General features: G+C 36.1%; 1 protein-coding gene across 12 annotated transcripts in view; it reads right to left on the bottom strand.

Moving 5' to 3' along the window:
* Positions 1 to 17,118, bottom strand: part of Khdrbs2 (KH RNA binding domain containing, signal transduction associated 2) — a 502,543-nt gene that overhangs the window by 92,683 nt on the left and 392,742 nt on the right. For all 12 annotated transcript variants that reach the window (XM_045156384.1, XM_045156386.1, XM_045156383.1 and 9 more), the window contains exon 7: positions 16,899 to 16,981. In XM_045156384.1, the coding sequence (XP_045012319.1) occupies positions 16,899 to 16,981 (83 nt within the window). The remainder of the gene's footprint in view (positions 1 to 16,898; positions 16,982 to 17,118) is intronic.

Raw genomic sequence — 17,118 nt, 5'->3', positions numbered from 1 at the left:
GTCTGTTCTTTGGAGCTGGACAGAGATGAATTCAAAGCTTGAAAACTTCCATACTAAGCCATAAGAGCCACAGAATGGTAAACACTTGGAACCTAGTTTCTTTCTTTGTTACAAAAATATAAAATCATCTGCCTCATTAGATAATGTTCATACAGTACAAAATACACACCTCTGACTACAGGCATTAGCATAGTTAGAAACTGACCACTTTGGGAAATGCTGGTTTTCCTAGCTTTCCTCATTTACTTTTCAGGCTTCTCTTTCCCAGCTCCTGTAATCTTATTGCATTTTGAGCAATAAAAGTCTATAACTATTTATTTGGTCTGTCTTTTCAATTTTCAAGTTCAAAATCTCTGAAACCAAATGTTTCTTCTTATGTTCAGTGTCTGACATGATCCAGAAATAAACTTCCAACCAAATCAGTATTTATACCTATTTACAACATACTTGATATAGGCTATCCATTTTCCATGTTATAATACTCATAATATACACTTTTAGTACAGATGTCATTGAGGGTATTATTGAATATGTATGTGATGTTTGACTTTCTAAAATATAATTTTCTATACCATAGTATTGAAACTACAAAATGCAAACCTGTACTTTAATGGAAGGTATCTTCTCACCACCTTATTTTCTGACTCTATAATTTAAAGAGCACAGAGGTCCATCTTTTCCATCCTAACCATAGTGACTGAGGAAAATCTTCTCACTTCTCTTATGCCCAGTGGACAAATGCAAAATAGTGAGGCCTGGAGATTCTTTTGTTCAGATTTCGCTTTGCTTTTTTTTTTTTTTTTTTTTTTTTTTGCAAGTTGACTAAGGAACCCAAGAAAGCACAGAAAAGATGTTTGAGAAACAGATGAAATACCAACTAGTAGAGAACTTCTTGAGCTTGGAACTTCAAATTGGCCCAGTGTGAAACATTTTTTTTTCATAATTTTATTCAAAGAGTCAGACTTAGTTTTCACAACTTCATGAAACTCCCAAGATGTTATTTTATTCCTGACATAGTGTCAGATTTGCCAGTTTCCTCCTAGTCACACTAGCAGGACACCATGTCACTCCTAAGAAACTTACAAGAGGATCCACCTGAAGGACATGTAGTTCTTTACTAATCAGTTCTTGTCACATTCTGTTGTACTTGCACCACAGGATTTCTTTGCCAGGCTGAATTTTACCTGTCCATGGAATCCAGGCTTAGCACTAGCTCTTCCCAAAATGTTATCTCATATTCTCTAGCACATCCTCTTTCTAGTACTATGTCAAGCTCTGTTCACATTTGTCTCCTCCATGTCTGTTTACCAACAATGTCCTCCGCTCCAGGATGTTGTTAATGGACAAGATACTATCTTCAAGTAGCCATTATGAAGGACACCCCATGACTTAACAGGGAACAGGGCCATTTACAGATAGGTTTGATTTAGTCTACAAAGTATTTGTTGAATTAGTTGTTAGCACTTAAAAATCAGATTATCACACTGAAAAACTGATGTACCATGTCACATTTTCCAAACAAGTTCATAACAATATTTTATATTCTTAAATCATTCACCAGGGAGTTCTGACCCCTTTTCTTTTGATTCTGGCAGGGCTTACAACTTGGTCACCACTACTGTAAAGAGGTTGCATCAAAAAAGGCAGTTGAGATTCTGCTTTGTTGCCCAGAAAACTCGTGCCTAGAATACTGCGAGAAGCCCTCAGTGGCATGAAGAGGACTATAGAAACATCCTGAACAAGAGTCCCAATTCTGGTACAAGCTGACAAAAGCATCAAATCACAATCTCTAGATGGTTCCAGACTTCAATCACTGATTCAACCTTGGCCTTGAAGACGTTCTAGATAAGTCCCAAGACATAGTATAGCAGAGGTAAGCTACCACTGTTGTGTCTTCTTAAAATATCTGGTGCAAAAAATCTATAAGTATACAGCAATCATTACAGAAGAGTGGGAGAAAGGATTGATAGAACTAGATAATTGGAGAAGTGCTTTGGAAGGTTTGATTTTTGGACACAATGTGGCCATTCACCATAACTTCATAGTAACTATTACGTGCACAGTATCTGCACAATATTGGGACATCAATATTCCATCATGGATGGGGTAGGAGAGCAAAAAAAAGACATCAAAGTAGAAGAGGAATTACTTTGAAAGAAGAGGTTCAGAGGAAGGGTGTGGGGCAGGAGAATAAAAAAGGTTTGTTGGGATGTGGAGATGGATTAGCAGTTAAGGCTCTTGCCTGCAAAACCTAAGGAACCAGGTTTGATTTCCCAGAATCCATGTAAGCCAGATGCACATGGTTGCGGATATGTCTGGAGTTTGTTTGCAGCAGCTAGAAGCCCTGGAGTTACCTTCCTTCCTTCCTTCCTTCCTTCCTTCCTTCCTTCCTTCCTTCCTTCCTTCCTTCCTTCCTTCCTTCTTTCCTTCCTTCTTCTTTCTTTCTTATCAATAAATAAAAACATAAAAAACTATTTGAAAAGTAAAATTAAAAAAAGGTTTGTAAACAGTCTCTAACACTCCTTCATGTATATCTTGACAATCAAGAACATTCCCTTAAATATGATAATCAACTATAATAATATGAAATAATAATAAAATGATAATAAATATGACCACATAAATAAAATAATCAATTATATGTTAAATAAGCATTTTAATTCATTTACTTATTCATGTTTGGAAAGTTCAAACTTCTCACCTGCCAATGAAACCAGAATTTTACCTCAGGGTCTCAATCCAGTCTTAGTGATATGCTTTTTGCAACATATCAGGTTCTTTGAGGGTGTTACGATGCTTTTATATTTCTAATTTATGAAACTATAATTGTATCTGGTATGTACACTGACTTCTTTCCTGTTTTGATATCTACAGATGATTAGTGGTTTTCAGTTACTAACTGAACTCTTGGGTTCTCTAGGGAGACCCACCAATTCATGTAACTAACAATAATAGACTTTCTAACTGTTTCTTTTTGAGATTTATGAAATGAATTATATTTAGGTAGACAGTTTATCTTTGAAATTTACCTTGAGTTAATGAGAAGATGAACTATTAATATAAATATGTCATGAAAAATTTGAGAAACTGTACTATTTATTTACATAGCTAACAGTGATCCTATGGGTGTAGTATAAATATGACAGTTAAGGACTGTAAAAGAAATTGCATGCTTTAAATTCAAATAATATGAAATTTGATTATGTATACAGAGATATATAAATGGCCTGAAAATACTTTTGAATTGTATCATGACTGGGGAAATATCATAAATCCAATATTATCTATAAATTCAATCTCACTGTTGACAATAGTATTAAGACAGAAGAGAATTGAATTACAAAGGGAGATGAACAGCCTCATAGTAAAAAAGTGCCATTTAACTGAACAAGGTAGGCTGCTATGTGTTTAATGTCATAATGTTTATTAAATTATTGATAAATTGGGTTTTATAAGAAGGATTTTTGTAAGCTTTTAGTGTCAAATACAACACTCACCTTAAACTTATATCCTAAAAGGAGCAGTTAAACAGTTTCCCTTTCATCTTGCTTAGAAGTGTTCTTTCTTTGGAATCTTTGAAAGGCATGAAGATGATTCCCTATATTCTTACTTGATTAAACACATATTCCCTCTGTTCTGTTCAGGGAAATAGCAGACATCTGTGACTTTGTGAACCAATTCAGAATTTCATAAAGTATTTATTAATCATTATATTTAAGACTCTACACTGAGAAAGGGGGCTGAAGTTACCTACTTGAATGGACTAGAATTAAAAATCAGTGCCAGACTGGGGAGATGGCTGGATTTGATTCTCAGTACCCAGGTAAAACCAGATGCACAATGGTGCATGTATCTGAAGTTTATTTAGAGTGGCAAGAGACCTGTGGCATGCCTATTCTCTCTGTCTTTCTCCTTCTCTTATTTTCTCTGACTCAAATAAATAAAAAAAATTTAAAAAATAATAATACAATAAGAATCTGTACCTTCCTCACATGTTGTTGAATGGAGATAAGTATTCCCCCACATAGAACAGCCTCTAGCAAAAACTACTGTCAGCTGTTATAAAATATTAATTTCTTGTAGCCTCTAAGGAACTAAATATTGTTTTTTAATCCTTTGAGCTTTGTCTATTGAGGAGCTAAGAAGTTATGCAAGAAGGTCTGAGGACTCAGTTGTCCATCTGAGGCTTACTTTGTATGCCCATTGTGTGAGTACTCTTGTTTGGTTTTGTTTTTTAATATATAGATGCTTTCTGACAAATCAAAAGAAAACTCATTTAAAACATTCTTGTTTTATAATAATTTCATCCCAGTGTTTTTATCTTCAAGCATACATGAGTATGAACAACTACTAATTTTTGGTGTGTGTTAGCAGTTTTGGATTGTGCTAGTTCTTTCTTTTGCATTTGTCTTCTGATGCTAATTCTGATCTCCATCCTTCTTTCTATTGGGAGGATGATGAATGGTGGGCCTCACTACTTGGGATCCCTGGAAGAAGAGGGAGGAAGAATGGTGCAGTTGGAGTATCAATTCCCCAAGCTTTCCCTCATGGGATGGTTATGGCTACCATACTTAAGTAAAGGCCACCTCTCATGTCAGATGTCCACTCACACATTGTCTCTCTTTATCTCCCTTTCATTCATAGTTTTTTTTTTTAATATTTCTTTATGAAAGAGAGATAGAGAGAGGCAGATAGAGACAGAGAGAATGGTTGCACCAGGGCCTCTAGCCACTGAAAATGAACTCCAGATGCATGTGCCACCTTGTGCAACTGGCTTATGTGGGACCTGGGGAATTGAACCTGGGTCCTTAGGCTTCACAGGCAAGCACCCGAACCACTAGCTACCTCTCCAGCCATTGTTCCCTGTTTCGGCATCAGAGCAACTCACCTCCAAGTACACTAGCTCAAGGGGAGTGGCTTGCTCATTGTGATACTCTGCCACTGAATATACTTTCCTGTCAGTTTAATTGGCTCAGACAGCAATAGATATTCAAAAACAGTCTTCATTTTAGAAACCTTTGGAATCTGTTACCTGATATTTCAGGGGGACAGATATCTTTGCTGTCCTAGCACATTATTTCACTAGCCCACAGAAGGTCATTTCCTTTCCCAGGCTGTGTGAGTTCTGCATTTGATTCATGCTTCTAGGATTGGATTTTCCCCATCAGACTAGTCTTATAATTATAATTTCTTAATATTTAACATCCAAATTAAATTACTGTTAAAATGAAATATTCAAATCTTTTATTTTGTAGTTAATCTGGAATGTTATCATTTTTTAAAATTATTGATTTATTTGCAAATAGAGAGAGACAGAAGAGAAACAGACAAAGAGAATGGGTGTGCCAGCACCTTTGGGTACTGCAAATGGACTCAAGATGCATGTGCCACTTTTTGCATGTGACATTATGCGGGAACTGAGGAATCAAACTCTGCTTGTTAAGTTTTGCAGACAAGTATCTTAACTGCTGATCCACCTCTCCAGTCTATCATTTTTTTCACTTAAGTAAATAATATCATATTTCTCACATCTAAGTTTTGGTTTGGTATACAATTTGCATTGTGACATGTTGGAAAAAAATCTTTGGAAACTACATTATTTCAGAAGGTTTATATCTAAAATGTTAATGTCTTGTAGAAAAACATAAAAATGGGTATAAGAGTACTAAAAAATCAAAGGTTGGTCCAATTAAAGGTGTTAACCACAAGTCGTAACTGGTCTTAAGCCAAATGACTTCCAGAAAGTAAGTTACTCTGGAAACTCATCATATTTCAGCTGTTTAAAGTTTCCAAAAAAAATTGCAATTTATTTATTTACTTTTCTCCCTATTAGACTGAGATCAAGAGAAAAAGACGGCTAGAGACCTTTGTATCATCATCATCTTTACTCATTATTAATATGCCACTCAGCTAAGCTGCCTCCTGAGTAAGCTTTAGTACACTACCTTTTCTGATTCATTTAAAGTTTTTCGGAAGCAATAATGTCTTACAAAACAACGAGGGACTAATTACAATTTTTATAGCTATTGAACTCCAAGTGAACTTTTGTATACTTTTTATCTTGTGAACTTGCCTAGAATCTCTACTGAAGCTGATGCAGATATTGATTAGATACCTATCAAGTTCTGCTTTATAATTTCTGTAAATTATCAGTTCATGTGGCCTAATGTGTCTCTCAAAGAATATTATCTCTCAGTTATTTTTGCTCACAGAGCTCCTGCTTTGTCTTCATGATTCTTAATTGTGATTCTTCTGATTTTTTACTGTGACAAATCAAATAATATTCATATTGTTTACAAAAAATCATAGTTATAAATTCTGAAGTTTTATTTTATTAGAAAATATTCACTTCCATCAATTAACATCTTATACTAAAATCCAACTGTGGTGATTTGATTCAAGTGTCATCCATGAACTTATGTGTTCTGAATGCTAGATCCCAAGCTGGTGGTAATTTGGGAATTGGATCCTGGAGACGATGTATTGTTTGGGGCAAGCTTATGGATGTTAAAGTCACCTTCCTCTTGCCAGTGTTTGACATATTCTATTGTTGCAGTTGTCCACCTGAAGCTGGCCAGGAGGTGATGTCTACCCTCTGCTCATGCATTGTTTCCCCCTGCCAACATGGAGTTTCTCCTTGTGTCAGTAAGCCAAAATAAATCCTTTCCTCCCACAAACTGCTCTTGGTCAGGTGTTATCTGCCAGTAATGGAAACCACAACAGTGAAACTGCACTGAGAGTTCGATCCTTATTGCAAGAAACCTGACTATAGCTTTGATTATTTGGAACTGATTTGAGGGAAGAACGTGGAGGAATTTGAAACCTTGGCCTAAAGATACTTTGTGGTGCTGTAAGTACAGCTTGATGGACTATTCTGGTCAGAGTTGAAAGATCTGAATGCAGTAAGAACTATGGACTGTGATTTATGGCCTATGATGGTGAGAAAGAGCTTTGCCTAGACTGGGCTAAAAATAGTTTGTGTGAGAGGTTTGCTGTTATGCCCATGCCCTGAAAGCTTGTTCAGGGTTTCATTGTATATAAATGGACTTGTGTGATAAGAGGGATATTGTACAGAAAATGGTTGGGGTAAAACTGCTGCCCCTTCAGCTGCAATTGTTGGAAAGATTACAACCATTAAGATTGGGTCAGCTGATCTGCATTTGGACAACAGGAATAATGCAGATTCTTTTGAAGGGGTCTGAATGCTGAAGGAATGTCCTATTCTTCAAAGTCTACTTTATTCTTTACTGTATTAACAAATTGATAGCCCACCTGATACTACTTAGCATAGAAAATGCAGGAAAGACAGAGTCATTGGCTTTGCAGCATGGTTTTGTATTTTACAAATGTCCATGGGCAGTGTGGAGCAGGCTTATTGGATTGCCTGTATGGAGGCCTGATGGAGCCAGAGAGCTGAAATGTGTGTTGCAATAGAAACCTTATGGAGATGCTAGGACTATGGGATAGCTACCAAGGAGAGCTACTGGCACCAAGTGAAGGATTCTGGGACTGTGATTAGCCTAGGTGAAGGGGCAGAATTGGAATTTCAGAGACTCATTACTGGTTAGATTATTGAACTTGGAGACTTGTCACTGACTAGAGTTGTCAGACTTGGAGCTACAGAGTTTGATGTGTGCCCTGTTTATTTTAAATCTTGTATTGGAGGATATTTGAACATCACTGATATTGAAAAAAAAAAAACCAACAACTATGGGTACTTTTAAAGTTGGACTGCACTTTACATTATGGATGGTTACCAGTTTATGGGGGCTAGGGGTGGAATATGGTGGTTTGATTCAGGTGTCTCCTATATACTTATGTGTTAGAAATGCTAGGTAGGTCCTAGCTGGTGGTAATTTGGGAATTGAATCCTCCTGGAGACAATGTATTGTTTGAGGCAGGCAGGCATATGGATACTATGCTTGCTTTCCCTTGCCAGTGTTTGGCACGGTCTGCTGTTGTTTTTGTCTACTTGCTGTTGGCCAGGAAGCAGTGCCCACCCTCTTTTTATGTCATCATTCTCCCTTGCCATCATGGAGTTTCTCCTTGAATCTGTCAGCCAATATAAACCCTTCATTTCTACAACCCACTCTTGGTTGGGTGTTGTTTGCCTGGAATGTGCAACAATAAGGAGGAATAACTTTGAGAAGAAACTCTAGTTACTATAAAAATGAACTTTTTCTCATAATACTTAATTACCCTCTAGTTATATGAACACACTCTTATAGATGAGCAACTTTTGGGAACAAATATTATAATACATTAAGTGTTACAAATTAAGTATTGTCATTATGCTAACAATAATATCCAGTCTAAACATTGATTTAATAAGTGTATTTTGAGATACTTTTGGGGTGCTGAGGAATGAACCATGGGCATCATGGATGCTAGACAGGTATCCTACCACTGAGTTACATCCCAGTCAGAATTGCTAATCTTACCTTATTATGGTATAATTGGGTAAATAGGAATAATGTAAAGGAAAACATTTAACACATTGGCTAATAAATTCTCCAGTGTTCATCTGTTTCTATTACAAACTATCATAATAAAAGGATTTTCATAATTTTCTGAAATAGTACTTGTTTAATCAATGCAGTTATTTACTTCAATTAACTCAGTAAATCTTAATTGGAGGTTTCCAATGTGCCGATACTATGTTAGAACTGAGGAGGTATTTTGACCAAAGTAGAAATATTATAAATATTATAATATTTAGTATAATTGCAGTTAATTTGAGGACCTTTTTTTCTTTATAACTTTTGGTTTAACATTTAATTATCTAACATAAATGTTTTATCAGCAAACATGTAATTCTGAATTTAGTAGTTTATTTGAGATTAGAGGTCATATTTTATTGCTGCCCCCACCCCATATAGAGCATGTTTGGCCTTATCTTATACTCAACAGTTATCCATTCTGTATTTATTCCACAAAAGACTGACTTCCTGGTAATACAATAAATGGACGCATCAGGCAAGGATTCTAAAGAAGTAATAAGTAGGTATGGGACTTATACACTAGCAGTCCCAGTATGAGGCAGAACAAGATAATACCTAATTTTTATTTATTTATTTGTTTGTTTTATCCAAGCTGGCCTGGAACTCACTATGTAGTCATAGTCTGGCCTCAAACTCAGAGGGATCCTCCTACTTTTGCCTCTTGAGTGCTGGGATTAAAGGCACTTGACACCATGCCTGGCCAAGAAAGTACTTTAGAAAAACAGATGGGGTTACTATTAGAATTCAGGTTTGAAACACATTATTTCCAAATAAAGGAGGAAAACCAGTTAGATCAGCTAGACTTGAGCTAGTATGGGAAGACAGGAAAAATTGACCCAAAGAGAATTGAGTAGATAGGAAAGGTGAAAGAGAAGACAGCAGAAGTAGACAGAATATTTCCTTTTATGTCACTGTTATACTTTCTAGAACAAGGCAAAATGTTTTTTCCCAGAAATTTCTATATTATCATAAGTGACTATTAACTGTGCGTGTGTGGGGGGGGATCAGAAACAACTTTAGGATAAGCCCTAGCTATTCCATCTTGATTGAAGCAGAGTTTCTTTCAGTCTTGCTCTGATATTGTTCTCTGCTGTGCCCACTTTCAGGTGCTGGAAATTCTTTTGTTTCCATTTCCCACCTCACCATTAGTGTTGGGACTACAGAAGCTTTCCATGACTTCTGATATTTTAAAAATGTATTTTATTTACTGTTTATTTATTTGAGAGAGAGAGAGAGAGAGAGAGAGAGAGAGAGGGAGGGAGGGAGGGAATGTGTGTGCCAGAACCTTTAACCACAGCAAACAAACTTGAGATTCAAGTGTCACCTTGTACATAGATGCTGGGGAATCGAATCTTGGTCTTTTGGCTCCACCAGCAAGCACCTTAACCACTCAGCCATCTCTCCAAATTGGACTTCTGACATTTTTACATTGTGTGTGAAGCTCAAACTTGGCTAATACGTTATGCACTGAACTGTCACTCCTGCTCTGCCACTGTTTTTTACATACAACTTTGTCCAAAAATTCTAGTCTTCACTTTAAAAATTAAAAAAAAATTTTTTTTGTTCATTTTTTATTTATTTATTTGAGAGTGACAGAGAGAGAGATATATAGAGAGAGATTGAGAATGGGCGCGCCAGGGCTTCCAGCCACTGCAAATGAACTCCAGATGTGTGTGCCCCCTTGTGCATCTGGCTAACATGGGTCCTGGGGAACCGAGCCTCGAACCGGGGTCCTTAGGCTTCACAGGCAAGCGCTTACCTGCTAAGCCATCTCTCCAGCCCCACTTTAAAAATTTTTAACAGTAATTTATCCTAATTCTATATTTTTCTTATATTTCTTTGCCTTCATAGCTTAGCTAAACCTATTTAAATATAACCATAAGTTAGATAAGCTCTTTTTAGAAAGTTATTCCAAAATCTCATGGTTTAAATGTTTTCTATAGAGATACATTCAGATACTATTTTAATTTATTCTAGTACAATAGAAGGGGTTTCTGCAATAAATTATAGAACTTTAGTATATAAGTTTAATTATATTTGTATTTATTTCAGGGAGAGAAAGAGGGAGAGGAGAAAAAGAGAGAGAGAGAGCACATTAGGGCTTCCAGGCAGTGCAAACAACCTCCAGACACATTCGCCACCTTGTGCATCTGGCTTACATGAGTCCTGGGGAATCAAACATGGGTCCATTGGTTTTGTCCTTAATTGCTACAGAATCTCTCCAGCCCTAGTATATAAATTTTACATACTAATATGTTATCGTGAACTGACAATAATAAAATATAAGCAAGTGTTATAAATTTGTAGCCACTTTCAATAAATTTAAAATTTAGTATCTATGATGAGGCACAGAAGTTCCCAAATCCTCAGTAAGGGTGTTGCTTCACATCGGTAATTGGGATAATTAAGATGTTACCTATAATAGAAGTTCTTGGTTTACAATGGATTTTAACCTATTACAAATTAACCCATAGCTGAACATCAAAAGCATTGATTTCTATAATATGGTTTGAAGTCATTTGAGATTTCACCAACAAATATTTTGTAGTTGACTACACGATTCTCTCTATTCTCTGCATGAGTAAAATCCCCATGCTTAGTAGAATCTCTCTTCCCTTTTTGTACTACATTACCCTCCATGATGGTAAATCCAACCTTCTACATTGCAACTAGATTTCTTCCATATCACAGTGATTTTAATGATTTTTTTCTTTACCACATCTTCTTGACTAAATATACTTAATAAGTCTTTTTGTGTTTGTGTACGTGTGTGGAATGTGCATATGCATGCTCATGTTTGTGGGCAGGGACACATTTGTGTGTGTGTGTGTGTGTGTATGCATATGTGCATGCATGCTTGCATGCATGTGTGTGTGTGTGCATATGTGTGTGTGTGTGTGTAGTGGAGGTCAGAGGTTGACTTTGGGGTACCTTCCTTGTTCACTCTTCACCTTATTCACTGAGGCAGTATCTCTAACTTGATTACAGAGTTTGCCAATTTTGTGTATCAAATTAACCAGCTTGCCTGGGGTCCCCTCTCTCTGTCTCTAGATCCTAGGATTATAGGTGGACAGCCATACCCATCTGGCATTTATGTGATTCTAGGCATATGAACACAGGTCCTCATGCTTTTGCAGCAAGAAATTTATACACTGAGGCATCTCCATAGCTTTATGACAATAAATCTGAAGACTTACTATTCAAGATATGGTGGTAAATAAATAATTAATGCCATCACAATTTTGAAAAAAATAATTCTATTGGCTTCCATCAATCACATAAAGGAGAGAAACACTGCCCGATCACATGGAATCCCTCTACTTATTTTTTTATGAAATTCTGACTTAAAGAAAACTCTGAAGTGGTTTAATTTTCTAAAACTCTAATTTGTTTTATACAAAAATTATTAATAATTGCTAAAATCCATCAACAACAAACCATCAACAGTCCTACAACTGCTGAATGATGAAACAACTGATACGTTTGTACAAGGAAATAATGTGCAGTCTGACGACGATGCACATGCCTGTAAAGCTGACATTCAGAAGGCTGAGAATGGAGGATCAGGATATTAAGCCCAGAATAGACTACAAAATATGATGGTATTTCAGACCCTTACCACTACAAAAAAAGAGAACAATATACTGACTAATAAGAAGAAATAAAATATTGATACAACATGAATGCATTGTGGTAAGTAGAGACAAAAAATTCAAAAGTCTATTATAAAAATCAGAAAGCAGTGAAGAACAAAAGTGAAAAGTAAAACAAAAGAGAATGTGCAAAGAAAACCCCGGTTCATAAATTAAGAGAATTGATAATGTAAAAACATCCATATTAAAAGAGATCTATAGATCAATTAAATTTTAACCAAAATATTGAAGATATTCTTTACAATATTATAAAAAAATCTAAAATTCATATGGGAGCACAAAAAATAGGCAAGTAAGCCTAAGACCAAAAAAAAAAAAAAAAAAAAAAAAAAGCAATGCTGGAGACACCACAGGCCAAAGTAACATTATCTTGGCATAAAACCAGATATGTAGAAAAAGGGAACAGATGAGAGGTGTAAGAAATCAATCTACCTATCATTAGCCAGATCATTCTTTATAAAGGTGCCAAAAATATGCATTGGAGAAAAGGACACAATCATTGCTGGACAAACTAGATATACACATGCAGAAGAATAAAACTAAGTTCTCATCTTTCACCCTGCACAAAAATAATCAACTTGCCATGTATTAAAGACCTTAATATGAGACCTGAAACTCGGCATACTAGGGGAAATCACAGGGAATTGTCTCAATATGTTGACACAGTCAATGACTTTTTTTTTTTAATTTTTTATTTATTTATTTGAGAGTGACAGACACAGAGAGAATGACAGATAGAGGGAGAGAGAGAGAGGATGGGCGCGCCAGGGCTTCCAGCCTCTGCAAACAAACTCCAGACGCGTGCGCCCCCTTGTGCATCTGGCTAACGTGGGACCTGGGGAACCGAGCCTCGAACCGGGGTCCTTAGGCTTCACAGGCAAGCTCTTAACCGCTAAGCCATCTCTCCAGCCCGTCAATGACTTTTTGAGTAACCCTCTAAAGGCAAAAGAGGGAATTTCATAAGCAGGATGATATCTGATGAAAATGCTTCTTTCTGTGTAGCAAAGGAAAAGGGAGGTTCTACAGAACAGGAGACTATTTCTGTTAAATATTCTTTCATCAGGCAACAGAACATAGGAAGGGCTCAAAAAGAACTTAACATGAAATAAGCAACACAAGAATAAAAATGAATAGTTGATTTAAATAGATAATTATGGTGGTAGTGGGAATGGATGTCCCCCAATAGATTCAGGAGTTTTATTCAAGCTTGTAACTTGATGTCATTGCTGGTGGATCCTAGGGTCCAGCTCTAAGGTGTGTTTGGGGGCAGATCTGAATTTTAGCCAAAGATAGTCAAAGCGCTTGAGTGTGGCGTGGGGCTCCTGGCTTGTGCTTGCTTGTGGTGCTTCTGGTGGTGTTTCCTTCTAAATGGAACTATGAAAAGGGGCCAGCTTCTTTTGCCATTATGGAACATCCTCTGGATCTATAAGCTTCAAATAGTGGTATTCCCCCTAAAAACTTGTGTGGTTTAGAAGTTTAGGTCAGTGACTTGAAGTTGTCTATGATAGAATTGGTAGTAGAGAGTGGGTGGTTGCTATGTGATGAATCTGACAATGTAGATTTTGTTCTTTTGGAACTTTTGTTTTGGTCGAATGGACATGGAGTTGGTACTTATAACTGAAGGTACCTTCCTCAGCGATAAGTCAAGCTTTATGGGCTATTCTGGTAAGAGTTTGAAAATGCTAAGTTCAGAGATAATTGTATTTAGAAGCTTTGCTTATGAGCTTTCTAAAGGAAAGGAAAAATAGCAAAGAGCTGTGTTGGAACTGGGCCACTGGTAAAAAGGATGGCTACATTTGGCTGCCCATGCCCAGAGGGTTTGATCAAGGTTATATTTGTAATGGACGTATGTGATTAGTGAAAGATATGGAACTGAGAAATTTAAGATTTCAAGTTGGAAAATCTCAAGCAAGTTTAAATTAACTGGCAGTGAGACTGGTTTGCTGAAGCTGCTATTGACAAATACATTACCATTTGGAAGTATCAAACTTTAACTGCAGATGTCTGATGTTGACTTGATGGTTATTGAGTTTGCATTGGTGCAGTCTCTCCTTGTTATGCCTTATAACAGTTGTAAATATTTGCTCTGTGCCTTTATATGTTGAAAATATATAACTTGTTTTGATATTATAGGACTCACAATTAAGTCTTAACAGTTTTAACTCTCAGAGGAGATTTAGGTCTTTGGCACAATCTTAATGTTGGTAAAGACTATGGGGACTTCTGAAGTTGGATTAAATGTAATTTATAATGTGAGATGGTTATGAATCTATTAGGCATTGGGGTGGAATGTGGCATTTTGAATACTGTGCCCTAATAGATTCATTAGTATTTTTTTTTTTTTTTTGAGGTTGGGTTTTACACTACTGGTACTAGACTGGTTTGCTGAAGCTGCTGTTGAGAAATATATTAGCATTTGGAAGTAAGACAGCCCAACTGCTTTATCTTGAAACAATGTATGTAGTCTCAGGCAGCCTCAAACTCACGGTGATCCTGCTTCCTCTGCCTCCCAAGTGCTGGGATTAACAGTGTGGCTCAACCATGCCTGGCAGACCCAGGAGTTTTATTCAAGCTTGTAACTTGATGTCACTATGGGTGTATCCTAAGGTCTAGCCCTAAGGTGTGTTTGGTGCCAGATCTGAATTCAAGGCAAAGAATAACCTTTAGCTTCCAGAGAGATGCAACAAAAGCTTTCAATGAGGGGCTGGAGAGATGGCTTAGTGGTTAAAGCACTTGCCTTCAAAGCCAAAGGAACCATGTTCCACTCCACAGATCCCACATAAGTCACGAGCACAAGGTGGCATATGTGTAAGGTTGCTCATGTGCCCACACTGGTACACTCAACTGGAATTCGATTGCAATGGCTGGAGGCCCTGGCACACCAGTTCTATCCCTCTCCCACCTCTCTCTCTCCCATTTTTTTCTATCTCTTAAAAAAATCAATGACATCCCATCTCACTGCAGTTAAAATTGCAATTATTAAGCATATTTGTTTTTCAAATTTTTATTTATTTATTTATTTTATATCAGAGAGAAAAGAGATAGAGAGGAGACAGACACAGAGAGAATGGGCACACTAGGGCCTCTACCACTACAAACAAATTACAGATGCATGCGCCTCCTGATGCATCTGGCTTATGTGGGTACTGAGGAATCAAACCTGGGTCCTCTGGATTTTCAGGCAAGAGCCTTAACCAGTAAGTCATCTCTCCAGCCCAAGCATAAAATATTTTTAAAAATCTGCTAAGGATATGGAGAGAAAGGTACCTATATATATTATTGATGAGAATTTAAATAAAATATCCATTATCAAAACAGTATGGAGATTATTCAAAATCTAAAAGTAAAGTTACCAGGTTATTCAGAAGCCCCATTCCTGGATATATATTCAAAGCACATTAAATCAGTGTATAAAAGATACACTTTTCTGTACATATTTATTGAAACATTATTCACAATATCCAAACTGTGGCATCAACTTAGGTGCCTATCAACAGTTGAATGGATAAGGAAAATTATGTCTCTCTCTCCATATATATATATATATATATATATATATATATATATATATGAATTTTATTTTCTTATGAAAAAGAATGAAATCCTACCATTTGTATAATATCTAATGAGAACAAAAGTCATCATGTTACATGAAATAAGCCAGATGTACAGAGAAGTATTTCATGTTTTCTCTCATCAGTAGAAACTAAAAAAAAAAAATTGACCTGAAAGTAGTCAAGGGACTACATGTGTCTTCGAAGGTAACTAGGAAATGGGAAGTATAAGAAGGAAGGAAGGTGCAGAGGTAAAAGAAAAGAAGTATAGATGGACATGAGCATCATATGTGTGTGTGTGTGTGTGTGTGTGTGTGTGTGTGTGTGTGTCACAGGGAATCTAATTAATGTGTGCAATTAACACATTTTGAGGTTCATAATAAAAATATAAAGGGTTATTGTATTGATTCTATTTATGTGATATTGTATACAGTGTAAAGGAAACTATAGTAATGAAAAGATTATGGTTTTCAGGGTATGGAAAAGGGAAAAGTTGATTACAAAGGGTTATGATGAAACTATTGAGGTGATAAAATTATGTCTTTTTCTTAATTATGTGGTAGCTACACTACAGTTTGAATTTGCCAAACTCATGCAACTATACCATAAGTAGATACATTTTTCCACATGCAAGCAATACATTAGTAAATGTGACTTTCAAGAGATAGAAATTATTGGAACCACTAATTTGGGGCGCTCTATAAAAATATATTCCACAATCATAGCAAGTGATGAAGAAAGGATTTCATAATATATTTAAAGAATTTTCTCTTTTCAGGATACCAATGACATTTTCTTATGTTTTGCTTTACAAATGAAAATTACAAATCAAGAAAGAAACTCACTTGGAACAAGTTCTTGCTTTATTGTTATCTTAACAACTAGTTCATTAAAGTAATCTCTACAATAACTGTGCTTACTTAAATATAAGCTTGTTTAATGAGTAGATTGCTTATGATAATCATCCAGTTTTATGCAACACTATTCTTCCAGTGTTTGCAGTTGTAAATTATTATATTTTATCTCTTATAGTATACTGAGCAATGTAATCCTTTAGAAAGTTAATGAAGAAAAACCAACTGATGGAACCCTCATGACTGTAACATGATTTTCATGTTATTCAGATTCAAGAAATACAATAGTTTGGGAGATACTTCTGAGAGAGATGATTTGGATAGTAGATGCCTTACCTTTGTGTTGGGGTTGCATAACTATTATCATAAGCCTCATAGGTCTGGTCATCATACTCTCCCCCAAAGCCATCATCATAGCCCTGAAACACAAAGTGATAGAGACATCCATTAGCAATGAATTTGTTTTGTTTCTAAAGTTTTATGCTTGATTATATTTCACTAGATTAATAATTCTCATATAATGTTAAACATGATTACATGGATTGAGAATTGATAT

This window comes from Jaculus jaculus, chromosome 8 (assembly GCF_020740685.1).
Source record: "Jaculus jaculus isolate mJacJac1 chromosome 8, mJacJac1.mat.Y.cur, whole genome shotgun sequence".
Taxonomy (NCBI): domain Eukaryota; kingdom Metazoa; phylum Chordata; class Mammalia; order Rodentia; family Dipodidae; genus Jaculus; species Jaculus jaculus.
This window is presented reverse-complemented; position numbering and strand designations above follow the sequence as displayed.